Consider the following 27,634-nt stretch of genomic DNA (forward strand, 5'->3'; position numbering starts at 1 on the left):
AGGAGGGATTTGAAGGAGAGGTTTTTGTCACTAGAATATGGAGGTCCAAGCGTCAGGTGCAGTGTGGAAGAAAGCATGGAGATAAGAATGTGAGAGAGTGAGGAGGCTTGAGATGCTGATGGAATGAAGGGAGCTGTTGGGGAGGAGTATAGGCCAGAGCCAAGTTTTATGCAGTATAGAAGGCAAGAACGAGGAGCTTCAGATGGCCCAGATAAGGGGTATAGATATGGAGAGCCAGGGGATGCAAGAAGTGGGGTGAGATATGCAGAGTAGATGGTGAGGAAGATGATGATTATACCAGGCGTATTTTGCCTGGGCAGTAGGGGGACATGGTGATGTTCAAGAAGGCCAGAGAGGAGAATTCTGTTATAGTCTAAAGGAGAAAGGACCAAGGCTTGGGTGAGGGATTTAGACAGCAAAATGGAGAAGAAAGGGTGCTTTCAGGGATGCTGTGCAGGAAAAAAGCACCAGGACTGACAGCCTAGATGTGCTGGCAGAGGAGAGAGTTGAGAAGGGCTCCAAAGTGGTGACACCAGCTGAGAGGAGAACAGTGGAGCTGCTAGAATGATGGACACAGGAGAGTTTCATTAACTCAGGGGACCTGACATACAAATGGGTGAGCCCCCGAAGAACTGGAGGCTCTGTTTGCCTGAGCCTCCAGAACTTTGAGTTCTTTTATGAATCCCCCATGCCCTTCTTCTCCTTCCTTCCAACCGTAACGCATCACTGGATAGGTCATCAGCAGGGACTGCATTTAAGACCTCTGAATCTAAAACCAATGCTGCTGCTGCTTGAGCTAAAGAGCTGATTCCCCCAGGGGGAAACGATAGCATACTTATGTGGTCCAGACACCAGAGCAGGCCAAGACCCACATACCATACTGTGTTAAGGTGGGTTACAAAGCAATAGCCTTAAAACCATCTGTTCTTTCCCATGAGACCCCTTGCCCTGACCCATGACTGCTCCTCTGCTAGCAGGGAGGCTCCAAATTGGAACTGAAGTATTGAGCAGGGGAGTGTGGGCATCAGAACAGCTCAGGAATATTGTGAGCATTGTACATGTGGATTACGAAGGGGGCAGCGGCAAAGCTGGGCAGAGGCAGCATGCACAGAGCCACGCATGCTATTTCTGGATCTGCTGAGCAGAGGCATCCCGCTGGGTTTGCAGGGAAGGTTGACTGTCTATTGGCTACCTGTGCCTTGGCAGAAGCTCACAGTAGGGGCTGTAGATCAGGGGGTGGGAGGTGTACCTGTGTGCACTCTGCCAACACCAGTCAGCAGTACTAGCTCCCTGTCTATAGATTAAGGAGCAGTAAATTTACCCCAGAATCATTGGAGGGGAAAAAACCACTTGGCAAAAATTCCAACAGCAATTAGAGCTAGTGACACCAAAAAGTAAACACCATTAGACATAGCTTTATCCCCTGTGTCAGTAGCATGGGCTGGCGTCAGCATGATGAATGAGTACTGCAAGCGTGCAAAATTGTGTAACTGTGCCGGAGAGAGTCCATCAACCCACAGGTGTTAACATTCCCCTGAGGCCACCAGCCAAACATCCCTCAGCTGGCAGCTCTGTGACAGGATGGAAGCCCAAGATAAAATTAGAAAGGATTTCTAATCCAGCATCTTGTACAAATGGTAGGGGCCAGCTAAACTGGGTTGCTGTTAATTGCTAAACCAGACCGCTGTACTCCCTCTCCTACCCTCTTTGTGTGCTATGAAACTTTCAGCTGAGGCAGGATTTTTGCTGCTAGTGTTTTCTGTCACCTACAGATTTCAGAGACCATGTCCTTCATGCCGATTGGTGGGGAGATCCATTTGTTGCCTCTCAAGGAGTGTCTGTTTTTTTCAGGGCAGACCTCTCTTTATTTATTTATTAGGGTTATTTATTAATTTGTTAGCGTTATTTATTAATCAGTTTTGGAAGCGCTATTCCCCCTGAAAATGGCTGTTATGGCCCACTTTACACCTTCACCCCAGGACACAAAGTCACAGGCTTTTGTTCACAATTGCACACCTTCCTCATCGCTCCTTTTGTTATTTTTTATTTCTAAGCCATTGATTTGGGTTTTTTTAAGTCATGTTTTAAAGTTTCCACTTTGGGTGTGGCAGAGGAGAATCAGAGAGGCATCCTGTTAAAGAACCTGCAAGTGTTGCAGAATGAATTCCCTCTAGCGTAAGAGTTCTGGTAGGGGGATTTGAGGGTAGACAAGTGCTTAAATCTGAAAGGGCAGAGAGAGGTGAAGGGGGAGAGGAATGCTTGTCCTGAAACTAGAACTCTCCTTCTGAAATGTGGCTCCTTCCTCAGATTTAGGAAGTGGATCCCTGCTGGGATTTCCTTTCAAAGGTGACTTGTAACCTATTCATTAGGTTAGATTTTGGCAGGGTAGTAATGGTGCATTTGAGCAGGGTCGGGCACACGTTATTTGTGTGTGTGCAGAGTTCGTTTTGGGTGAGGGGGAGCATTTGCCTTTCCAAGATTTGAAAATAAACACTGCCAGTTCTGCAGCAGCAGCAGCAGGTCTGGGTGAGGTAGGAAGCGGTGGCAATGCTCTGATGGGTACTATGGAGTTTAAAAAAGACGCCAGTGCAGTAACAATTGAGATGCTTCTCATAGTTCGCCCTCAGAAGAGGAAGACAGTGCAAAGGGTGCAGACAGACAGACAGATGGAAATCAGTGCCTCGCACCACATCCAAGGTAAAGCAATATCTGCAGTTGTTCAAGTGGAGGGGTGCAGCTGCAATGCATGCAGAGCCAAGCTGCAAGTGATTTGTAGAATGAGAGGTGAACCATCAGCTCTCAGGAAAGAACAACGGGTTTTTTGGTTTTCTTTTTGCCCCCCTAACTTAAAGACATGCAATGAAAACCCAAACCTGCAAACTCCCCTCTAAAATCTTCCAGTTTTAACTTAGTTTTGTTGATCCTGTCTAACGAACAAGAGCCTCTGCATGTTGCATACCACACACTGCAGGTGACTCAGGGTGCAGCACCTGTGTGGCACACCCATGGAGCGGCATGTGGCTGTTATTCCGAGGACCGTGTTTAAACAAGCCCTGTTACAATGGAACATTTTATATAGTGTGAGACACTGTCAAAGGGTTTCCAGAAATGCATTAGATTTGCAAGGCAAAGCAGTGAGCAGGTTAAACTGACTGTGCTTCAGTTATTTAATCCCAAATTGGTGGCTATCACAAAACGATACATAGGGCAACATGGTTTTATTTTAGTGTGTGTGTGCGTGAGCGTGTGCATACTTTGTCTGCAAAGAATATCACCATGAGCCATTTATAGCTACAGTTTGTGACAATCCCCTTGGGCTATCTCCTATCCCTTCAGGGGATCTTCCATGCTCTTTTTGGAACCCTGGAAATCATGGGCTATTTGCAGACAACGGAGAGAACCTCCCCTCTCACTGCAAAACTGAAAAGAGAAAACACTCCATTGCTGCAATCTGGTTTAATCCCAGATTTTAACTGTATTTCAGACGCTGGTGATTGGGGCTATATAGATACTGAAGAAAAGACAGGAAAAGGTGGATGATCTGGCTAATCTAATCTTTAGCTATAGTTGATTTCTGTCTACTTCATGCCTACACCAGAACCAATGTCTCCAACTCCTTTTCAGCCTTCTACAAAGCTGGTGGGGGTGAGATGAGTTTGGACATTTTGAAAACATTTCCATTTGAATGTTTCAAAAAGGACCAAATTTCAAAAAAATTTACTGCTTTTTTACTGAGAAGGCTCAATTTTCCAAAAATCTTTGGTTCTGAAATTGTTTTCCCAGTTTGCTTTCTTCTTTCTTCCCCCTTTTTTCCTCACTAAAACAATAACTGAAAATGTTTTCAGTTTTCGCTGGGGGGAGGTGGAAGATCTTGAAAAATGAAACCATTTCATTTTATTTAAAAGGGCCATTTTTGACTAAAACATTTTCCAGCAAATACAATTACCCCTGAATTGTCTGCCCACCTCAAGCAGCAATGATATGCCCCAGAAGGATTTGCTCTGCAAAATTACAGCAAAATCAGCTCTCCAAGACATTTTAGCTTGAATCATTGTAGGCAGGCAAAGGGAGTTAGAAAGGCTCAGGAGCTCTGGGGACACAAACAGGAGGAGGGGAAACTGAGCATGGAAAGCAGTTTTATGTGGAGGAACAGGGGTCAATGGATAGGTGGCAAGGAAGAGGGGGAAGGGATGGGTAGCAACTGTTCAGGGTAGAAATTCCGGGAGCTAATTATTCCTGGCTCTAGCTGTCTCCCATGAGAGGGTAATAGCTGGATAACTTCTTTCTATGGACTCTCTTGTATTTAGATTAATGGTGCTACTGGAGGGAGTATTTGGGTAGTGGATAGACCTTGTAGAAAATGCCAATTTATTTTTTGTTGGCTATTTAAAAATTGAGTGTGGTTTATTTCTCCAAATAACCCTAAAAATGGGGGAAAAAATTCAATGAAAACTTGCCATAGAAAGCTTAAAAGTTTCAAGGCTTTGAACATTAATTTTGGTAAAACTTTTGTTTTTGAAAACTTCATTTTTACCGAAGCCCAAAACATTTTACCAACATTATTTCAGTTTTCAATTTTCATTTTTTGTTGATAAACTGCAAATTTTCGATCCAAATGAAAATCTTCCTTTTTTTGTTGAAAATATCTATTAAAAAATGTTGACCAACTCTACTGGCATATCTCTCCTTCATAAACAATGTCGTAGCCTCTAAGAAGCAGTGTTGCCTAACAGATACAGCTCTGGGCTGGAACTCAGGAGACCTAGATTCCATTCCTGGCTCTGCCCCTGGCCTGCTAGGTGACCTTGGGCAAGTTGCTTCATCACTCCGTGACTCAGTTTCCCCAGTCTCTAAAATGGGGATAATGATACTGACCTCCTTTGTAAAGTACTTTGGGGTCTATGGATGAAGAGCTAGTTAGTATCAGTAGTAGTGTTCCCCTGCTGCTGATCTCTAAAGTGCTTTAAAACTTACTTTCAGGGTGAGCCACCACGAACCATCATGAGTTTCAAACTTTTCCAGTGAGAGATTCTCCTTGGACAGCCTTGCAACATGTTACTTTGGGAGGGGATTTGTCTAATATTTAAATGAACACACAGCGTAATCAGGAAGAGTTTGGGAACTAAACTAGGGCCATGGCTGGGAAAAATAAAGACTTCCTCTTGAAGTCAGTGGATTTACATCAGGGATGAATATAGTCCAAAATATTAAAAATGTGATTCACCATTCCCATTGCAATTGACTGTGATGTCATAAATTACTCTTTGATTGCAGGAGTAAGTAGAAAAGGAGTCTGAGTTTGGAGGACAAAAGCAGAAATAGCAAAGGAAAATTTTGGACTGGCATTTTTCAAAGAAACTTTTTCCATTCTCATGGGTCAACAGTTATTCTATGAATCCTCCTGGGTAAATAATGCCTAGCTGAGTGATGTCTCATCATCATGGAGTTGGTCCTGTCTCAGCTAAATCTACAGAAATTTTATTTCTGTCTTCAGTGGGAACAGGAGTGGATCTGATGTGATCTTCCCACTAGCTGGTATCGAACATGCTGCCCAGTACCCATGAATTATACTGTCTGACTCTCATGCCCATGCTTGTCATTATGTAGGTTTTCAAAGTGATGGAAATGGAAGTGACAGATCGCAGCAACCCAGAGGGAATGGCCTTCCTGGTACGTTGTCTTCTCTGCCGTCCATTTTGTATGTGAGAACGTAGGGCAAGTGATAGTGAGGGCATCGTAGAGCTGGCTGGAGCCAGGCAGAGTGCGTGGAGATGCTTTGCAGGCTGCCGATGCACAGCTATGGCTCTGCACACTAACAATGTGCTTGTCACAGCCAGTTCCGTTCCAGGCCTTATTGTGTCTGGCTGATGTGCACAGGGAGGCTCCATTCAGACATGGGTCTCCCTGTGCTCACGCATAATGGGGGAAAATACCACTTTCCTGTCTCTAGCTATCAGCAGGAGCCAGTGGAGGTCAGGATGTGTGTGTGCATGCGCCAGGAATATGGTGGGATGGCTAGGTGCTGGGCACACTACTGCATACATGCATCATAGTTATCATATATGTAACCCTGCCTCAGTATGGGGGGATGGACTAGGCGAGCTCTTGAGGTCCCCTCCAGCCCTACATTTCTCTGATTGTATTATCATAACCAATAAAGAATCCTCCTGAAAGCTAACACAGCCTGAGGCAGTATTAACAGTCACACAGAGCTCTTAGCTTACCCAGGATCCACGTAGTTCATGGTGCGTGGAGGTAGAAAACCCTGTCCTATTAAGAAGGTGACTCCCTCCTCACTTCAACCCCTAATGGAACAGTTGGGTGCAAATCCAAACTTTCCAGTCCCGTGCACAGTTGTTTTTGGCATGAGGAACAATCTGTCCCCTAGTCCTGAGCTTCCTTATAGCTCAGCCAATCCACTTCTTATCTGACCTATGACCTCTCCCACTAATCCGACTCAAAGCCTTTCTTAAGAGGATACCACGAGCTGTACAAAACCATGCCCTGGATTTGTTAGGGAACATAAGCAGCCCCTAGGGAATGAGCTCAGGCCACCAACCTCATTTTTCCTGTATGAAAACATAATTTGGTCTCTAGTGAAGAAAGGCAAGTGAAAGAAACAGAGTTTTGCTTCCACAGAATTACTAATAACTCCTATATGAAAACCCTGTATGTTACTGATGCATTGCTTAATGTGAGTCCTGATCCAGCTCCCACTGCAATCAATGGGAGCAGATTCAGCCTATAGACAGTAAGCAAGCAAGCAATATCTTGTGGCAAGGTACTGTCAGTAAGTGTCTTTGACTATACCAGACACACAGATGACAAATAAGAAAAGCAGATAAATATTAATATCTTGAGACCCTTAACATGCTCTTCCTTCATGCCTGAGAGGGTTTTCAATGACAGCTACGTAGTGGAGATCAGGCAATTCACCAGGACTAGAAGGGTGAATTAATTACCCAACACACAGAGTTAACTGAAGTACCTCTAATAGTTCAGTGCAAATCTGAGTATCAATACATTTTCCTCTAGCCCTGCCTTCAGGAAACAAGATGAGTCCTCTTGAAGATAATTGAGAGCTTGGCTACACTTGCGAGTTAGAGCGCATTAAAGCAGCCCCGGGCACCCTAGCTCACTCCCCGTCTACACTGGCAAGGCACGTAGAGCGCTCTGACTCCATGGCTAGAGCGCTCCTGGTACTCCACCTTGGCGAGAAAATTAACACTTGTTGTGTGGTGGCTGAAATGCCCGGGCGTCAGCGTGAACAAGGTGTTGCATTACTGCACTCTGATCAGCCTCCAGAAACGTCCCATAACCCCCTTAAGTCAAGTGGCCACTCTTGTCATTGTTTTGAACTCACCTAGGAATGCGGATATGCTCTTTGAAAGCTCCATTTCTGACAGCCTACTCCGAGACAAAGCAAGCCGTTACTGTGGAATGCTGTGTGAGAGAGAGAGAGAGAGAGGCGGGGAGGAGGGGGAGGTCTGCTGCTGTCTGAACTTACAAGACAGCAGGCTGACATGCTTTCAGCCCCCCAAAAACCCACTCTCTCTCCCCCCACATACACACAACACACTCCCTGTCACACTCCATCCCCTGCCCCCATTTGAAAAGCACGTTGCAGTCAATTGTACGTTGGGATAGCTGCCCATAATGCACCGCTCCCAATGCCACTGCAAGTGTCGCAAATGTGGCCACGCCAGTGAGTTTGAAGCTGTCAGTGTGGACAGATTGCAGCGCTTTCCCGACTGCGCTCTACAAAGGCTGGTTTAACTCAAAGCACTCTACATCTGCAAGTATAGCCATATGCTCAGACTGATGCTAAAAGGAATAGCCAGCACTTAATGCACCAGCACCAAAGGGGTTAATAAATTCACTTTAATCAGCCACATTCCTGTCTTTATGAGGACTCTGACACCATGGAGCAGCTGGTGCTGCTGCAATATTTACAAACGGTATGACATTAACTGAGATTGAGCCACATTAAAAAAACCCACACTGCTGCCACATACAGTGCATCAAAAATCTCATAATTCACAGGCCTGATCCATGTCAACTGTGAATTACGAAAAGTATCTGGCCTTTCAGATGAACTGTTAAAGTGAGGTTCCTTCTGCTGTCGGGACACAGATCCCATGACACTTTCTCAAAAAAAGTAAAGGATAACCCCAGCGTCATGGCCAACGTTCATCCTCAGTGAATCAGGTTCTAATGTCCAAGTCTATATGCGAGATATTGCTCAGTGTTAAATGGCATTTGCTGACTGTGCTAGCTTAATGTCATTGCAGCCCTGTGGGATAGATTAATGTTATTTAGTACCATGTGTATGACCACATCACCTAGGGGCTGCAACTGAGATCAGGGTCTATTCTGCTCAGTGTTGTACACACACACGGTGAGAGACAGTCCCTGCCCCACAGAATTTATAATCTACACAAACAAAAGGAAAGGAGGTTACTCAACGTTATACAGCTGGGAACAGAATGCAGGTCTCCTGACACCCAGTCCAGGTCCTTACCACTAAACTAATGTTTTTCAAGAGATGGGGTGTGGCCCCCAGAGAGCTCATGAAAGGCAATCGGGGTCACAAGACATTCAAAACTTTATCTCAATCTGAAGCAAAGAAAATCTCACTTCCCACTCCCTGCACACCTCTTCCATTTCAAGGTCATGTATTTTCTGTCAACCTACTGAAACACTCACATACTAATTACTGATAAATGTTTTACTCATATAGTAAATGTAAGAGGGTAGTGCAAATTTTTGACTTCAAATATGAGGTTGCCAATCTGAAAAGGTTGAGAAACACGGAACTAGACTATTTATGCAAGTATGATACATTTCAATAAAACGGAATTCAGTTGATGCCAGCCATGCCTCTCCAGAGAGTTCTCCCTCCTTCCCTACTTCCTCAGCCAGGGTCTCGCCACCAATGCCTGAATTGCATGGACTATTCCCAACTAGCACTCCCTTGTTCACTCCACTTGCATTTGAAGCCCAGAAACTTGGTTCACACAGCACATATTGAGCTCTGCTGTATCAATTAGCTTTACAAGCTATAAAAGCTATAGAATAGAATCTCAGTGCCATTTAGCTCATTGGTGCGCCACATTTATGGATTTAACCTGGTTCTGTGGTTGGTGCTCTGTTGCTGTAGGATGAGAAAATTCCATTTTATTCTAATCACGGGGATGTTTTCTTCATATGAACAGGCCAGCCAGTTCAGATGCAGCCTGACGAGCAGGCACCAGTCATTACTTCCTACACCAACGAAGGTAGGTGATAAGCCAGTGAACACTGATTTTCTGTAGCAATGCAGCATTCATCTCTTATTTATGCTCGTATGAGAGAAAACTTGCCCAGAACATCACCACAGCAAGAGACAAATCTGAGAATTTTTTATAATCTGACTGCAAAGGATGAAGAGTCACTGGACAATTCTTTCAAGAATCTTGGGCCTGGTCTACAATTTAAAGTTTTACCAGTATTGCTGTTGATTAACGGTGTGGCTTTTTTTTTTAACCTGACATAGCTAAGCTGGTGTAGATGACTTTATATTGACATAACTGCACTTATACAATATGGCTAACGCTGCTTCCCCAAACCAGCATAAGCTATACTGGTATAAGCCCTTTCATACCATTTTAACTGCATCCCCACTAGAGGCTTTTGTCGGTAGAACTATATTGGCAAAACTCCACCAGCAAAACCCTCCTAGTGTAGAGCAGACCTTAAGAGAACAAGGAAAGTAACAAGAGTTTGTCCGTTGGTTCAAATTATTTCTTTACATTTTATAATGGGGCCATTTTAGGTTTGATTCATCCTGTATATCTGTACTATACTAAAATTGATATTTAAAGCCTTCTTGGTCCTTAAAAAAGTGGGTCTTGATTAGGGATGATGATGTTAATAAATAATGCATAATAATAATAATAAATCACAAAAACTTCAGAGACTTTCATTCCATTGGTTTTCAAAACTGATTTTTTGCTTTTTAAAACTTTCTGTGGAATTTTTGTATCAACTTTTTTTTGGTTTCCAAAGTGGGTTATTTTTGCAAATAAGCATTTCTAGTATAGCTATGCTAGCACAGCACTCCTAGTGAGGACACTGCTCAGACCAACCAAGTGCAGCTTTGCTGGTAGAATTCATTCCACCACATGCCACCTTCCGAGCAAAATAAGCTATCTCGGCAAAAGTACAGCTGTCTACACGAAGGGCTTTTGTTGCCACACCTCTTCACACCCCTGATGGACAAAATAAGCTATGTCAGCAATGTTTATAGTGTAACTCTGGCCTAAATCTTGAGTGTTGAGCCCCGAGATCACAATATTGTATGAACAGTACAGTATAATACCCAGGTTGCAGATAAATGCTTTCCTGCAAGGTCATTATTGTACGATTATTGATTTTCATAGATCCCAAGGCCAGAGGGGACCACTGTGATCATCTAGTCTGACCTTCTGTACAGCACAGGCCAGAGGACTTCCCCCAAATAATTCCTAGAACAGAGCTTTTAGAAAAACATCCAATCTTGATATAAAAATTGGCAGTGATGGACAGGCCACCATAACCTTGGTAAATTGTTCCAATGGTTAATTACTCTCATCGTTAACATTTACACCATATTTCCAGTCTGAATGTGTCTAGCTTCAACTTCCAGCCATTGGATCATCTTAGACCTTTCTCTGCTAGATAGAAGATTCCATTATTAAAATATTTGTTCCCCTTGTAGCTACTTACAGACTGTGATCCAGTTACCCCTAAATCTTCTCTTTGTTAAGCTAAATAGATTGAGCTCCTTGAGTCTATCACTAAGGGCATGTTTTCTACTCCTTTAATCATTCTCATGCCTCTTCTCTGAACCCTCTCCAGTTTATCAACATCCTTCTTGAATAGTGGACACCAGAACTGGGCACAGTATTCCAGCAGCAGTCACACCAGTGCCAAATACAGACGTAAAATTAGCTCTCCGCTCCCACTTGAGATTCCCCTGTTTATGCATCCAGGATTGCATTAGCTCTTTTGGCCATAGTCTCATATTGGTGGCTCATGTGCTTTTCAGTCACTGCTTCCCAGACAGTGTCCCCCATCCTGTAAGTATGGCCTACATTCTTTTTTCCCAGATGTATACTTTTGCATTTAGCTGTATGGAAACATATTGTTTGCTTGTGCCCAGTTTACCAAGCGTTCCAGATCACTCTAAGTCAGTGACCTGCCCTCTTCATTATTTACCACTCCCCCAATTTTTGTGTCATCCGCAAATTTTATCAGCGACGATTTTAATGTTTTCTTCCAGGTCATTGATAAAAATGTTAAACAGAGTAAGGTCACGACCTGATCCCTGTGGGACCCTTCTAGGAACACACCCATTCGATGATGATTCCCTTTTTACAACTACATTCTGAGTCCTTAGTTAGCCAGTTTTTAATCCACTTAATCCTGAAGAAGAGCTCTGTGTAGCTCAAAAGTTTGTCTCTTTCACCACCAGAAGATGGTCCAATAAAAGATATTACCTCACCCACTTTGTCTTTCTAATATCCTGGGACCAACATGGCTACAACAACACTGCAGATGTTAATTTAATATAATTCTAGTTTTTTAATCAAAATGTTGTGCGGTATCAAGTCAAACACACAACAATATTTTCAAACCACGCTATGCACTCTTAGAATTCTGACTCAGTTTCCAATTCATTGTTAAGGGGAGAGAGGCTGGGGAATGTTTTAATATCTGTTACACAGGAATCTGAAGTGCATAAGATAATTTTTGATTTGCTTATTTCACTGTTTTGCCACTTATTCTGTCCATAGTGCTGCAAACCTGTACACTTCATTTAAAAATAACAGAACAAATATATCTTCATGGAAGGCATGTGGACAAATCATTTGCACTGAGGCACCAGCCCACTAAAGATATTCTGGATTTCAAACAGAGAAGAAACAGGCAGGGGAAGGAAAGTTAGACAAAGGGGATGTTAAGGTAGAAAGGAAGAAATGGAGGCCCTATGAGTTAGTTTAGTATTGGTACAATATTAATGAATGTGGTTTGCATTTGGAAAAGTAATTTTTGATATTTTCAGTCTTATATGTTTTCACTTGCTAGTTGCTTTTTCATTCCTTGCCCACTTCTGACTCTTTGTTCGTTGCAGGAACTCATGTGACTGTCGAGGTACATCCTAGAAATACCACCCCACAGCTGTTCAAGAAATTCTCCCTTGGGAAAGGTACATCACTTTTTTTAAACATTTGGGCCAGCTAAAACATGGCATATCAGCTGCACTAGAGAGCAGGGAGAAGAGGAGCTCATTTGGTTACCACAGTGTTAAACCTGTTAGCTTGTTGTCTGTGTATATCAATGATGAAAGTAATGGAAAGGTGACACTGCTCAAAGTGTGATTTTCCAAAGTTCATAACTCAGTCAAATCCAAACTAATGGTCACAGGAACACCCAATGACTGTTTCCCTCAATAACCACTACTTCCATGCCACATTTAAGCTTCCAACCGCCAGCTGCTTTATAACTTAAAAAATAATTTTTAAAAAGATATTATAAGTGTATGGTTCCCTTTTCAAATCCCTCATACTTAAAAATGGATTAACCTAAACCATTTTTACTTACATTTAAAACAAAACAAAGTTTCAGCTTTGAAGACCAAATGGGAAATTGCAGCCCAATAGTTGAAAGTTTCAGAAAGTTATACATAACCCAAAACAGGAGGATTGAAGTGGAAAGGCCTATACAAATGTAGCTAGATCAGCCACTCCCACTACAATCAATCTCAAGCATTCCTATGTGATTCCTATGCATTCTCCTTGGCAGGACTGTTGCGTAGTGCTACTGGTGCAGAATGGCACCTGTGTTTTGGCCCCAGAGGTGGCTGCATTTTAGTAGTGGGCAAAGTGATTTCTGTAGTCAGATACTATCACATTTCTGTAGTCAGAAACTGAAGCCAGCAGATCATTGAGGCTGGAAGGGTGTACATGAATTTTGAACACTTCGGATAAACCATTTTGGAATTCTTCAAGAAAAGAACTATTGAAACGTAAGGCACCATTCCTGTTGTAGTACCCAATAGCAAATAAAATGGCAATCCAAGTCCATCTGTTCAGTATTTTCCCAGCTCACAGAGCAGACACAGGCTGACCTAGACTCAGTTAAAGAGAGGAACAGATGCACTTTTTCGTGACTGGAAGTAGCCTTGATAGAGAGAAAGCTACAGTGTCCAGCACCCTCTACATTCTGATCAATGTAACAGCATTAACTGGGCTGTTCAGGACAGTGTGCCTGGGTGGCAGCCTCCATGAGGAAAGGAGAAAATGCACAGTGTGTCTGTGGCTTGAACCCACTGAGTGCAAATTAAGACATTCCAGGGGCTTTAATAGGAATGGGATGGAGCCCGTGGTGCTCGCAGAGCTGTTTAGGCACAGGGAGAGGTTGCTGGGATGACGAGTAGAGTTTTCTTCCACTGGTAACTCTTGACTAATTCTGTCTGGGGGTTATTGCAGGAGTCCGCAAGCTGCCCAGTCTGACAGGCCTGGATAACAAAGGTGAGGCTGCTTGGTTACAGCGTATTTTGTGAGAGTGGAAACACTAGTCCAGCTTCAGTGGAGTTGCTCCAGCCATAAGTTTGGCCCAACATCTCCCATGATGGGGCCTGCCTTCTTGGGGCACTGGAGAGGCTGCCAGCAGCTGAGTTCAGATGATGACTGTGCTACTCAGAGGTGGACGTGTGCCCAGACTCCCTGCTGGGCAGATGATGGTTGTGCTCTGCCAGCTCTTGGGTCTTGTATCAAGAGGAGCAGTTGGTAGTGAGAACAAAATCCTTTTCTTTGTGGAGGTGGGGCCTCGTCCAGAACTACAGATATCTCACATTTGGTGACCTTCTGGAGGCTGCATCACCCCTAAAACATGCTCCAGCTGATCTGTAGCCCACTCTGGGAAGATATCATTTAATAACTGTGCTGCAGGTGTTAACACAAGATAAGATCTCTCTGGAACACAGACTTGAATTTCTTCTATACAGTAAGCGATTTGGCTGGCTCGCTGGCAAGATGGAGCACAATGTTCCCAGCCTTCAGCCTACAATAGAAGATATCTGACTGTGAATGTGCTGTCTGGTACCTTCATGATCATAGGACTGATGGGAGGGGAAGCTCTCTTTACTCATCTCTATCTTGTGCTGCTTCCATCTACCTCCCTCATGGGCTGTATGCAACATGATGTGAACCATAGGGCTAAGGACAAGGAAATAAAAGCCTGTCTTTCAACCCTCCATGTATTTCACATAGACACACTACCTTTCTCTACCCTTTTCTACTTCTCTGCTGTTTATCTTACCTCAATTTTGGCAACCTTCTAGGTTTTCAAGAGAACAGGAAGAGCAGAATGCCCCTGCCTGGTGGAAAAGACCTGCATGGTAACTATCCGCTGTATTGTGGCTTTCTTTGCTTAGCACAGCATAGTTTCCTCACTGCAGTGAGCACCCCCAACGGGACACAGATTCACTTTTAGAAATAGGACTCATGCTGATCACAAAAATGATGTGGCACTGGCTAAAAACAACTATATCGAAGTACATTGACAGCAAATGAATGATTTCATTTCTGTCACTTTAAATATACTTTGCTTTGCACGCAGTATTGTCTGGGATTCAAAGTCAGGATGGTTTGGTGGATGTCAAGCGTGTTTTAGACAGACTGCATGTGCAACATAACTGAGAAGTCTGCTTTGCAAATGGGCCTGCTACACATTTCTAACTGCCAAGGTAATAGTGTCAGACTACATGAGTTATTGTGGATTTGGTGTCTGTGGGGAGCCTTTGCAGCTATAAGCTGACAAAGACGAAAACTGATAACCAATTTTAAAAACCCATTTGGCTCCCAAAAGGCAAGAAGTAATTTTCAGAGCTGAATAGAATAAGAACCTTTCAAATGTATAAATCTGCTTTATCTCTCTTTAGGTCACTGTAATAGCCCCTTTTCAGTGAAAACCTAGATAAACAAACAAGCCTGTTAGAGAAACAGATGTTGTTCCCTCCCACACTGTTTTAGGCAAATCTGACCCAGTAGGTAACAGAAGATGCCTGTTGCTTGTGATTGGATTGGCTGGCTGGCTCTCCCATTACAATGAAGGCTGTTGAACTAAATCTGGGGGAATATTGAGGAATCCAGGCTCAGAGATTTCTGCTCACTTAACTGGCCGGTGACGACGGGGCTTCTGAGAACAGAGCCAGAGAGGAGCCAAAGAGGAGACCTGCCCCAGTTCCCCAAACGACTAGAGACTAGTTCCCTAAGGCGTCTCACTGAGTTCTACTTGGGTGGTCTTATGGCCTATGCAGGAGTCAAAGGTTGCAGCAAACAAGCCAATGTCTGAGATAGCAGCTGTCCCAACCTTAGGAGTGTCGATACTAGGACCTGAACAGAGCACTTTAGCAGCAGGTGAAGCTGCATCTCCTCACTATCTCCTAATGCAGGAGAGGTTGTACTCACACATCACCTCACAGAAGGCAGCCTGTTCTGGCAGCCCCTGCATGTCTGGGATGGCCTGGGGACTGTCATTCCTGCCTCCCGTTGATGGTGCTCCTGCAGATGGGAGCTATCAAGTACTCTGTATGTAACCACTCATGTCTGCTCAATGTGGTGCTCCATCCCCCTCTAGTGGTGCCTAGGCCACAGATAGCAATTGATCAGACTGCTTCAGGCAGGCTTTAAGAGCCGCGTATTGCAGTAAAGGCTCATGCTTCTGTGATCCTGAGTCACAGGTTCAATCCTTGCTATTGACAGATGACCCTCACCTCCAGCAGCATAGCAGTACATATAGTGTAACAGTTCCACATCCCTGGTTCTCCACTTGGTTGGTAACATAACTTAGTCTTTCTTCATGCCACTGCAGCTGGGTGCCGTGAGGTTACCAACCCTTACACTTTAAGCAGTTCCCTTGCTATTTATTGGCACTCAGAATTCAAACAATAAAAATTTAAACTCTAATTATCTTTTTTATTCCCCTTTCCCTCTTGCTTCCCTGCAATTTAACAGCCATAAAGCAATATCTGGAAGAATCTCTTAATCCCAGCATCGCAATGGGCATGATTCTTGTAGCTTTAACTTGCTAGAATGGCCTGCTAAGTGGTGGTTGCAGGAAAAAAAGATTTTTGTTCACTATTCAAATGAATTTTGGGGTGCTATCCATGGAATAAGTGATTATGTGTGGAATATTCAATCAGATATATATACTTGGTGAAATAAGGGGGGAAATATTAGAATAATTCATTTGAAAATATTACAGTATTCATCACATAAATTTAGGGCAATTTTATTTCCTTTTCCCTGCTGAGTAGAATCTTAAATCTCAGTCCTGCAAAGCTTATATGTATCAGTGAATTTACTCACAGCAGTAACCTCATTGATTTCACTGGCACTGCTTCCATGAGTAAAGTTACTCCTGTGCTTTGCAGGATCAGAGCCTTTATCAGTCAAATAGTGCCATATATTTTACTGAGACTACTTGAGGACTATGGATATCAGAAGTTTGCTCTTGATGAATACTATTTGACCAGCTCAAGGTCTGATATTCTAGTGTTATCAGTTTGGGCACCTATTGGAGATCAGACCCTATTTTTACTGTCAGATTTTTCTGTGCAGTATACGTTGTGCAAAATATGCAAAGAGGAACTCCCAGCTCAGACATGCACAGTGCAGATCTGACTGTCTTGGATGGGAGGAACTGATAAAGCAGATACCTACAGACTAGAAGGGTCCTATTCAAATGTCATCTGATGCACAAACATCAAGTTCAGTCACCGGATGGGAAACTCTGCTGATAGCTCTTGCTCTGATGTTTGGCCAGTTACAAAGCCTCTCCTTTCTGGAATGATTGTTCCATGTTTGTTTCCAGCATATCCATGGGACAAATCCAGTCTGAAATCCATGACATTAGACCTGCAGCAATTTGAGAAACTGGATGCCTATGCATCAAAGGTACGTCTCATTTAACTCAGTCTTCCTACAAGACCACACTGTCTTCAGTCATTCAGGAGTTCGCTCCCTCCCTGGGAGACTGAGGTGCTCCATAGGGGAATGAGGTGATGATGTCCTTCAGTTTGACCTAGGCTTTCAGAACGTCTGCCCCAAAACTACACTGAAAATACCTTTCCCTGGCCATTTCAACTGGGAAATAGCCTACTCAGGAAAAAAGCATGACCAAAAATATCTGTCACTATCAATGTGGACTTACAGCTTTGAATTTCCACTGATGACTCATCTGAAGCTCAAGTTTAAAAAAAAACCACACTGCTGCTTTGTTAAGAGACAATAGAAATCAGAGTGTGTGCAGGGGTGATGGGGAATACCAGTGATGATATATGACTATTGGCTCTTACAACAAACAGTGACATCGATGAAGATTTTGTGTGTGTGTGTAGATCTAAAAGCAAAATATGCTTTGTGAAGGAGGTGATAAGCATAGATGCATCAATACTGTCCTTTGATTGGTTGGTAAGTGTAGCTATTCTGTGATGAAAAGGTGATCTTTGCCTTGAAGATTAAACATGTCTGGCCCATAATAATCCTAATCTGTGTTGCCTTTAAAAGGAACTAGTCTCATGAGCATTGGAGTCCCTCACCAAGACAGCTTCCAGTAAGTTGGGGAATGAGCAAACTCAAAAGGCAGTTGTTACAGAGTAGGTACTGGTACTGCCCATCAAGAGCCGTGCAGAAATGATCAGAGGCACTGCCAAACATGCAGAAACAAAAGAAATGTCATAGCGGGGCCCCTATTACTTCAGCAGGAAGGTAGAAACCCTTTAGTATTTTCTCACTTGAACCCTCTAATCTTACTCTGTACAAAAACAGGTGAGTGTTAAGAACAGCATAGAGGAATTGGTGAAAGCCCTGCTCCGAGAAGCCCAGACTGATCTGGAGAAGGTCAGAGCCGTTTGGATGTGGATATGCCATCACATAGGTAGGCCGAGGTCCTGGACTCCCACAGCATTTGGCAGACAATGCTGCTGCTGTCACTCTCATTATATTGTGATTGCATGTTGTGAGTAGGTTTGTAGGGGGCACATGGGGTGGGGGAGGAGAAGGGGAGCCCACAAGTCATTCTGGATAAATAAAGTCTGCTGTCAGTATCCAGAACTTTATTGAGAGGTTATCTTGCTATCTATACGTCTGTACTTCCTCTCCCATCCCTGCCAGTTTCCACCAGGGTGGTGTGTCAATGATTTCCTCCTATATGAGAAGCCTGAGTTTCCACCTGATTTGTTCAGAGATGCCACAGCACAAGTCCCCACCATGCCAGTGACTGCAGTGTCAAAAATGCTAGGTTGTAACATCAGTAAGACCATGATTGTGACATGTAGCCTCTCCCCTGTTGCCAGCCAGCTCTGCTAGCTCGCACACATTTATTTTGAGGGGCAGGGGGAGAAGGGAGAGAGAAAAGCCATGATCTCACATTGTGCCTGCCCCTCCCCACCCAACTAGGGGCCGCAGTTCTGCCTGACCTTTACGTGGACCACACAAGTGGGTTTGTGTGGGGGTGGAAGCTCTTTACACACTGCACCACCAGGTATGGGCTGGGCAGACTCTGGCCGTGAACAAATAAGGCAGATGACTGCCATTTACAAACAGTGGGCTCCTCTGTTTTTTCATAAGCACAAGTGGATAGAGACATGCAGAAGAGAGCATGCATGCTCAGCAAGGTGTGATAAATATTCTTTTTCAGCTACTTTCTGTAACATGCGTGTGATTCTTTAAGTGTTTAATTTGCCAGGAAGCTAAGACCTGTGTCTGCAAACCATCTCTGACCCTGCAAAGCACACAAACGATCCTTACCTGCACAATTTCATTGACGTCAGTGGCACCAGCTGCCTGCAAGATTACTCCTGTGAAGGATCCAGGCCCAAGAGAAGGGCATATTTAACTCCCTCTCTCTCACCCAGACTTATAGACCAAATGTATTCTTCTACCGAAAGCATGTAACTAAAAACCTCAGCGTGAAGCCTGTTCATACTGGAACACAGAATTTCCAGTAAAGGTCTGTTTCTGGCAACAAATGCGCTGCAGCTACCCATGCCAAGAAGTGAACGCTCCCAGAGCAGGAGTTTCCCAGTCCTCAGAGGTGCAAAGTAGATTTACCACTGGTGCAAAAAACTGCACAATACAATGGAACCTCAGAGTTACAAACACCAGAGTTATGAGCTGACCAGTCAACCACACACCTCATTTTGAACTGGAAGTACACAATTAGGTAGCAGGACACAAACACACACACACAAGCAAATACAGTATTGTATTATACTACTAAAAAAAAAAAAATTAAAGGGAAAGCAGCATTTTTCTTCTACATAGTGAAGTTTCAAAGCTGTATTAAATCAATGTTCAGTTGTAAATTTTTAAAACCACCACCATAACATTTTGTTCGGCGTTATGAACAACCTTCATTCCCAAGGTGTTCGTAACTCTGAGGTTCGACTGGACTGAACATGGCTTAAAACAAGGAAAAACATCTTCCTCAACTCCACCTGAATTACATTTTAAAATATACATTGTAGATTTGTGCAGTCAACCACCACCATGATAAATAATGGAGCTGCCAACCCCACTTGTTCAAAAATTATGAGTCAAACCCTAGAAAGACATGAGATTGGCTTACAAATCAAGACATTTAAAATAGAGAGGGGGAGGCCCCTCTAGTTTGTGAAGTTTTAGGGCATGGCTACACTGGAAACGTCAAAGTGCTGTCGCGGCAGCGCTCCCATGGCAGCGCTTTGAAGTGCGAGTGTGGCTGCGTGCGAGCGCTGGGAGAGAGGTCTCCCAGCGCTCCTGGTAATCCATCTCTGGTAATCCACCTCCGAGCGCAGCTCCCAGTGCTTGGAGCCTGTCTACACTAGCGCTTTAAAGCGCTCTGACTTGCTGCGCTCAGGGGGGTGGTTTTTCACACCCCTGAGACAGCAAGTTAGAAGACTATAAAATGTAAGTGTAGACAAGCCCTTAGAGGGCCAGCTCCTCTGCCATCTATTACCTAGAGAGGCACTACAGGGTTCCTTTTCATCTCTCTCTGCAGCCTCTCAAACTTCAGTCCAAGTGGCTTTAGGTTTTACCATTACTGCCTCTGGGGCTTCAACTGCCTCTGGCTTCCCCCAGCTCAGGACAACCTAGCTCTGGCCCCAGGCTTCAATGTCCCCATCATCCCAGGCTTCCTCCTGGCTCAGAACCCTCTGGTTCTGGCTCAAGGCCTCCCAGACTTCTTGCTGCCTTTAGTCCAAAAGATAAAACTCCCAGCTACCTCTCCAGGGTCTCATCCCTGGCCTTTTCCCCACTGCCCTGTGCTCCTCCCCAGGTGCATTTGATCACCAGTTATGCTGCCACCCTGTTGCCTAATTGGGCTCAGGCTCCTAGAGACCCCAGTGAATCAGCTTGGGGTTCATACACCCCCATTATATTCACTCTTAGATGACATGCCTGTTATTTATTCATGAAATGCTTAAAATAAGCAATGTAACAGAGAAACTGAGTCATGCTACCACAACGCATTCCAGTGGGCCTCTAATAATTCAGGCACCTATTTAATTGACGTTTATATTTATACATACCTATGCCAATTAAAAACATACAGTATGGAGATGGAATAGTTGTATTTGATCATAGAATCTATCCTCCTAAAAGTATATGAGAACATATCACATGTTGAACAAATACTATAATTTAGCAAAAGATGAGGATTCTTCTGTATAACAAGGAGGAGGCTGGGAAGAGAAGGATTATAAGGTTTTTCATCAATCTCTCTGTTCTGAGGTTCATTGTAGGACAAAACTAAAAAATGCTCTTATAACTGAAGATCCCATCAGAACAACTTGCTTGATTTATAATACCTGGGAATCCATTTATTCCCATTCACATTCTTAGGATATCTCTGATGCACTGTTATGTGCTATTCCCACCACCCTGTTTCACAGCTCTTTGTCCCAGTTCCCTTTCCATCCTCCCTGGTGATGGGCATGCAGGAGGGCAGACACTCTGACTTCCCCTTTGCACACAGTGGATTACAATTTGGAACCAGGAATTTAAATGTGTCAAGTTCTGGCTAGTAGATGACCTTTGGATTGGCACATTTCATTCCTCTAAAGGGGATCCTGTAGAGCAGCTGTTACAAACCGTGTCATGGTCTGGGCCACATTTTAAAAAAGAGAGCGTCTCCTGAACATCTCGCCTCCCATCCATGTGAATCCTCCCTCTAGAAAAAAGCACTGCATGTATTTTTAGCTGTGTCATCTCATGCACTTTAGCAACTGGAAACAAGGAGCCAGCACCATGTGACCAGCTTTCTCTCTGTATCCCAGCAGCCAGTGCTCCACAGATCACTAAGGGGCCTTTGGAAATCACTACTCTAGAGCTTCCCTTCTCTCATGCCCTCAGGAGCAGACTTAAAGGCAATTATATTAATGGAGTCTTTCAGATGAAAGTCAAGTTGCAGCATTTCATCACTCCGTGCAGCACTCACAGGCTCTCTTCTCCTGAACAGCATTCAAGGAAGGAGGAACGTTACATGAGTGCTGATGGCACCCTTAGCCCCTTTGTCAGACAAATATGTTCATATTTTATAAAGACTTATGGCCATAGTCAAGGTTACTAGGTATTCAAATTAACTTTCCTGGGCCACTTCCTCTAGCTCTGCCTGGAATAAACCCTGCTTTGTTTCATTTTTTGTATTTATTTTGAAAATAATATTTCCTGCAGCTCAAACTATAAAGTCCCCGCCCACATTTAGCTCTGAGCGAATCATTGATTTTACAGTTGGGTGACTGAACCAAAAAGAAAAAAAAATGGTTCATTTTGAACCAAAACTAACATTTTTCAGGCTGAAAAGAAAACAAAAAAACAAAAAGGGAAAAAAACCCAAATGAAACAAAATAATTTAAAAAATGTTGGGGGGAGGGATTAGTTTATTTTCAGATGTTTTTTGATCCATAACTAATTGGTTTCAGTGTTTCATTTCATTTGAGTGTTTTTCAAATATATATAAACTTCTAAACAAAACATCTTTCAACACATTTGTTTCAAAATGATTCAAATGAACTATTTTGACTTTTTACAAAAATTATTTTGGGAGGGCAAAAATTTGCCAAATTTGACCCAAATTCATTAATAGTTTTGGTGCCATGGAAAGGTGACAATTACCCAGTTCTACCCACATTGATGTGTGATGCACTCACAACAAACTGTTCCATGTTTTTCATTGATTAGATACTTTCAAGGATTTTTCTCTGATATTGAGGACTTTACATTTTACCCTTTACTGCCATGATCCTGCAATTGGGGATGGATCCTTAAGGAGACACACTGGCTCTGCACAGAAATAAGTGTCTGCCCATTTGGATCTGACTGCAGAATCAGAGCCTAGGTTTGCAACTTAGTTCCTTAGGAGATGCATGCAGAGAGAACCCAAAGCAGACATTTACAGAGGTAACATCCTCGTACAGCTCCTAATACAGATCATTTCTCTTTGTTTGTGCTTCTTGGAGATGAAAATGATCCAAACATTTTCTATTGCTCGTCAATCCCTTTGCCCCAGGCTTTTGGAGGAACTTTATTTTGTCTTCATTTCTCCAGAATACGATGTTGTGGGCTTCCATAACAAAGCCCAGCGGTCTTGTGAGCCAAAGGACGTCCTTCGCACTGGGAAGAGCGTTTGTGCAGGGTACGCTGGGCTCTTTCAACAAATGTGCAGGTAAATAAGATCACAAACATTCAACCCCCGGGAGAGTTATCTCTGTGCCTACTGTCATCTCTGTGCCTACTCTATCTCCCTTTACATCACCTAAAATGACTTTAAACAGGACTTGAAACTTTCTCTTTCAGACTATGCTGTGGAATAACAGCAAGTCCTCAAAAGGTCAATTTTGATTTCCCTACCCCCCACCCCCCAGCATAATTTACTTTGTGCCATCTGCTGAGCTTCGCATTGCATTAACATAATGGCAGATGAATACATGGAGATAATTTAGTTAGAAGAGGCTGTGGTTTTTTTCTTGGAGTAGCTGTGTATCTGAAGGTTAAAAGAATGGCAAGGCTGAAATACTGAAGAACATTATCTGCAACCAACTCACATGCAAGAGGTAGTCATTGAAGCCCAGGCTTAAGCTTTTCCAATATTCTCTGCAAAACGCCCCACACCTAAACCAGAATAATAATACCCAGCTCTTATATAATGCTTTTCATCAGTAGATCTTGAAGCACTTTACAAAGGAGGTCAGTATCATTATCCCCATTTTGCAGATGTGTTGTAATTTCATGACCACATCTGTTCACCTTCCGCATGCCAGTAGCCCTGTTGACTTCAATGAGCGAGCAGGGTTTGGCTCTTAAAGGATTTAGAGTAGGGCTTGACAACCAATTATATATCCAGCTCATGTAAAAGGAGGCTCATTTCATTGCAGAAACTATAAATTCCTTTAGTATGAATGAAGCACAAATTGCTTCTCCAGTGCACTTCTCCATCCCCAGTAGAGAAAGGATACAGCTCTTGTATAAAGCAAAACCTGGGAATCACTGCTGATGCCCCAAATGTTTGTAATAGTTTGGTTTCATGAACTAATGATGGTGATAAGAAATTAATTTTGCACTTAGCAGAAACCTGGGCTACCAAGGTCCCTTTCCAAATGGAGCCCCTTCCATCAACTTCTTGACACACTGACTCCCATTTTATGTAAGCCTGGGAAAATCAGATTTTAATTGGCACATATCAGTAATTACTGACTTCTCTCCCCACCCAAGAACCACCGGAAGCATATTCCCATTAATAACTGAAGTTTACTGTGAGGGAAACTGACATTTTAAAAATATTCTGTAAGATGCTAATGTGGAGAATGCCTCTAGCCAACAACTCAGTGTTCCGGGTATCTATTCTGCTTTTTAAAAGAAAATATTAAAATTACGAATTGATAATCAACTATGATTTTATAATTGCATTTTATGTAACAGTTATTACAGTTATTGCTAGATTTTCTAAATGTAATTAGAAAAATGTACTGAGAAACAAACCCTTTTGTTTATTAATAATTAATATTCCCAAGGGTATTTGTATTATTCACACTCTCCACTCATCTACTCACTACTGAAACATTTCCACACTGATTCCTCATTCTGTGATTTTACAAAACCCCCAGGCATCCAGTCTGTTTTGTCTTTATCAAATACCAAACGGATATTGGCCCAGTACACTCTCCTCCTGACAGACAATTGTTACCTCCTTTCACTCAAGTGGATAGCCAAAAATTTGGTATTTTATAGATTGTTCCAGTTAGGAGAAATTGGTAATAGGTACTTTTTGATGCAATTTTGTTTATTTAAAAAGAATTTACGAGGTCCCATTTCCTTGAACACAGCTAGGGGAAAGAAAAAATAAATAAAACAAAACCAGTTTCTTTGCTGGCTGTTCCAAGCCTAAAAGCTTTTTCTCTTAGCTTTCTTAGTCTCAAGGTCACATTACCAGCCTTCTGTTACTGTCTGCTTGGCTTTCTCTCCCTGCTTCAGCTTGTGCCCTCTCTCAGACACACACACACACACAAAACCATACTCTTGGGGGAATTCTGCGCTACTGCACGTGCGCATAATTAGTGAGCCACATATATTTTAAATTTTTTGCACAGAAAAAAAGCTTCTGCCAAAATGTTGCTGCAGTTCCGCCCTTTGCCCACCAGGTGGCGATAGAACAAAGTAGCCCCACCCGGCCAGCCAGGGAAGAGAAAGAGCCTGCCGTCTTTGCAGCCCCTGTCAGGCCAGGTCAGGGGCTATGGGGAGACAGACAGTATGGGGCTGCTGGAGGGTGGAGGTCAGACAGGGGCTCATAAGGGCTAGTGGGGGAAGACAGACTGGGGCAGGGGATGAATGGGAGTTGAGGCGCAAGGCCATGGGGGGGGGGGGGGAGGGAGATACAGGGCCACATGGTGATGGATGCAGAGCTACATAGGGACACGGCAGTGGCTGGATGGGGGCTCAGAGACACATGGAGACAGGAGAAAGGGGTACAGGGACACATAGGGACAGGGGGAGGGGTGCAGGGCCACATGGGGATGGGGGGAGTGGGTGTCTTAGTGGGGGTGGAGGGACACATGTGGACGGGGAAGATATGCCTGACTGAATGGGAGAGGCTAGGAGTAAATCAGGGTCTGCATGGGGGAAGCTCCCTAACCATCCCTTCCCGCTCCTGAAAAAAACCTGTTCCATACTTTTCCCACCCATAACCTACAAACCTCAAAGTTCACACCCAGGCTCCTTCCCAGCAATTTACTTCCCTCTCCCTCAGCTCCTTTGTTACCCCTGACTCCCCCAAGCCCTTGCTCTGCTTCTGAGTGGCACAGGAAATACAGCTGCGTATTGTAGTTTAAATGAATTATTACTCACAGTTCTGTATTAATATGCCTAGTAAAGAATCTATTTGTCAAAAAAACATTTCCTGAATCTTTTTTGTTGTCTGTATTGTTACAGACATATTTGCTGATAGGTATTTTGAAATAAATGACCAAAAATAATTGAAACTGGTGTGATTATATTGTGTTATTTTGACAAATAAAATATGCAGAATTTTAAAATATTGTGCGCAGAATTTTTAATTTAATTTTTATTGCAGAATTTTTAGTTTTTTGGCGCAGAATTCCCCCAGGAGTAAAACCAGCTCCACCAATCAAAGGCCTCGCCCCTATATTTGAAACCTGTTGGGCCACATGATTCAGCTTCTATTCAGCTTTTGCATGTGTCTGTGTTTTGGATGCTACTGCTATTGTTTCAGCCCCCTGATCATAATGGTTTCTTTACATTTATCCTGAATGTAAGACAGAGGCCATGCCCAACCCACAAGGATTAACTCAACCCGTAATACATTTCCTCTGTTTCTATTGCCAGACAAAGACATTCCATTCTAGAAAGAGGACCTAATTTCCTCATCTTACTCTCCTTGTACACAATTCAGATAGTCTTTAACTACGAAGGCAGTAGGGAAAGAGCAGAACTCCTGGTTTCGGATGTTTCAAGGGCCACATTTTTCAAAAATGAGGGCCTAAAATTAGGCTCTTAAATCCATATTGAAGCAACCGTAATGAGTGAACTGAGCACCACACAATTCCCATTCATGTCACTGATTGATCCTCAGTCGTTTCAGTGCCATTGTGGACAAGGTTCAAGGCACAAATGATGGGTGGATCTCTCTTCAGCTGGCAAACCTCCTATGGCTGACCAGATGAGAGTCCCGTAGCAGGGGAAGGTAGGCCATTAATGAAGACCAGGGCATTTTTAGGAGGTTGGTATTGGGAGGTCAGCACCCAAATCAAACATTTTTGGAAATGAATGTAAACATGATTTTTTACAAATACTTGAGCAATATTTAATTATCCAAAATTAGCTTCTCAGGTGGCAGTCAACAAAATGCAATGGCTTGTTTTCTGGGACCACTGTGACCCCACTGACAGGTTTCAGAGTAGCAGCCGTGTTAGTCTGTATTCGCAAAAAGAAAAGGAGTACTTGTGGCACCTTAGAGACTAACCAATTTATGCATCCGATGAAGTGAGCTATAGCTCACGAAAGCTTATGCTCAAATAAATTGGTTAGTCTCTAAGGTGCCACAAGTACTCCTTTTCTTTTTGTGACCCCATTGTTTGTGATGGTGAGATAAATCAGCTTAGGACAGCCTTAGCATGGACATGGGACCAGACTCAACATGGCTAGTATTAATATACACAAGCATTTGCACTTCCCAGGTTTCAACACAATAAATTTTCAGCAGAACTGACTGGAGTCTCCAGTGTAGACCTGATCACAGAGTGCCCTTATGCAGGCATTATGGGTTTGAATACATGCAGGCACCCAACTGGCCTTCTCCTGTTGCTTTCTACCTTTTCCATATTCAATAGTCCTATCATTTTAGTCTCTAATATGGAATCCCCTTCCCCCTAAGTGCCATGTACTATTGCTGTTGTCCTTCTCTGGAACATTTCTCTCCCCTCTTACCCACCCACCCTCTTTTTTTGTGATGAGTTCACCAGAACTGAGCCCAGAATTGAAGGGAAGGATGTGCCATTCAGATACATAAAGGCAGTGTAACATTCTCCATATTAGTCCGCATGTTCTTTATCTTCTTTTTAACAAAGGCCAGCATCTTTTATTGCTTTTAATTATCTCTGTGCATTGAGCAAATTTTTCACTGAACTTACAATGATGGCATCACCACATGCAATCAGCTTAATCATTTCTTCCAATCCACGTTACATTGCACTTAATGTCATCATCCACCACCAAGTGGTCCAGTCTTCTAGCTTTGTTGGGTATTTCTTGAGTTCCTCACACTTCTCCCTATTTACTCTGAACAATTTACTTTATTTGTATAGCATTTAAATGACAAATGTAAGAAACCTGTTTAGTTCATCTTCCTGCTAGTACAGGGTTGTTCCTATATTTTATATTCAGCCAGCATTTTGCCCAGTTCATTGTTAAATTACTCCAGCAGTAGTGCATCTACCACTTCCCTTGGGAATCGCAAATACATTCTAGTTTCTCTCACCCTTGGGATAGTTTTACTAATTTCATCCTAAATGGGATTGCAGGGGTGGTAATTTTGGGCAGAATATGACCCTTGGCAT

The 27,634-nt window shown here is 43.2% G+C and overlaps 1 protein-coding gene across 1 annotated transcript in view; it reads left to right on the top strand.

Moving 5' to 3' along the window:
* Positions 1 to 2,540: 2,540 nt before the first annotated feature.
* KY (kyphoscoliosis peptidase) overlaps positions 2,541 to 27,634 on the top strand; it is a 32,265-nt gene continuing 7,171 nt past the window's right edge. The window contains exons 1-10 of the mRNA XM_043523087.1: positions 2,541 to 2,697; positions 3,485 to 3,532; positions 5,608 to 5,670; positions 9,216 to 9,278; positions 12,155 to 12,229; positions 13,512 to 13,553; positions 14,366 to 14,422; positions 16,900 to 16,982; positions 17,856 to 17,964; positions 22,614 to 22,731. Of these exons, the coding sequence (XP_043379022.1) occupies positions 2,556 to 2,697; positions 3,485 to 3,532; positions 5,608 to 5,670; positions 9,216 to 9,278; positions 12,155 to 12,229; positions 13,512 to 13,553; positions 14,366 to 14,422; positions 16,900 to 16,982; positions 17,856 to 17,964; positions 22,614 to 22,731 (800 nt within the window). The 5' untranslated portion in view covers positions 2,541 to 2,555. The remainder of the gene's footprint in view (positions 2,698 to 3,484; positions 3,533 to 5,607; positions 5,671 to 9,215; positions 9,279 to 12,154; positions 12,230 to 13,511; positions 13,554 to 14,365; positions 14,423 to 16,899; positions 16,983 to 17,855; positions 17,965 to 22,613; positions 22,732 to 27,634) is intronic.

The sequence above is a fragment of the Chelonia mydas genome, chromosome 9, assembly GCF_015237465.2.
Source record: "Chelonia mydas isolate rCheMyd1 chromosome 9, rCheMyd1.pri.v2, whole genome shotgun sequence".
In the NCBI taxonomy this organism is placed as follows: domain Eukaryota; kingdom Metazoa; phylum Chordata; order Testudines; family Cheloniidae; genus Chelonia; species Chelonia mydas.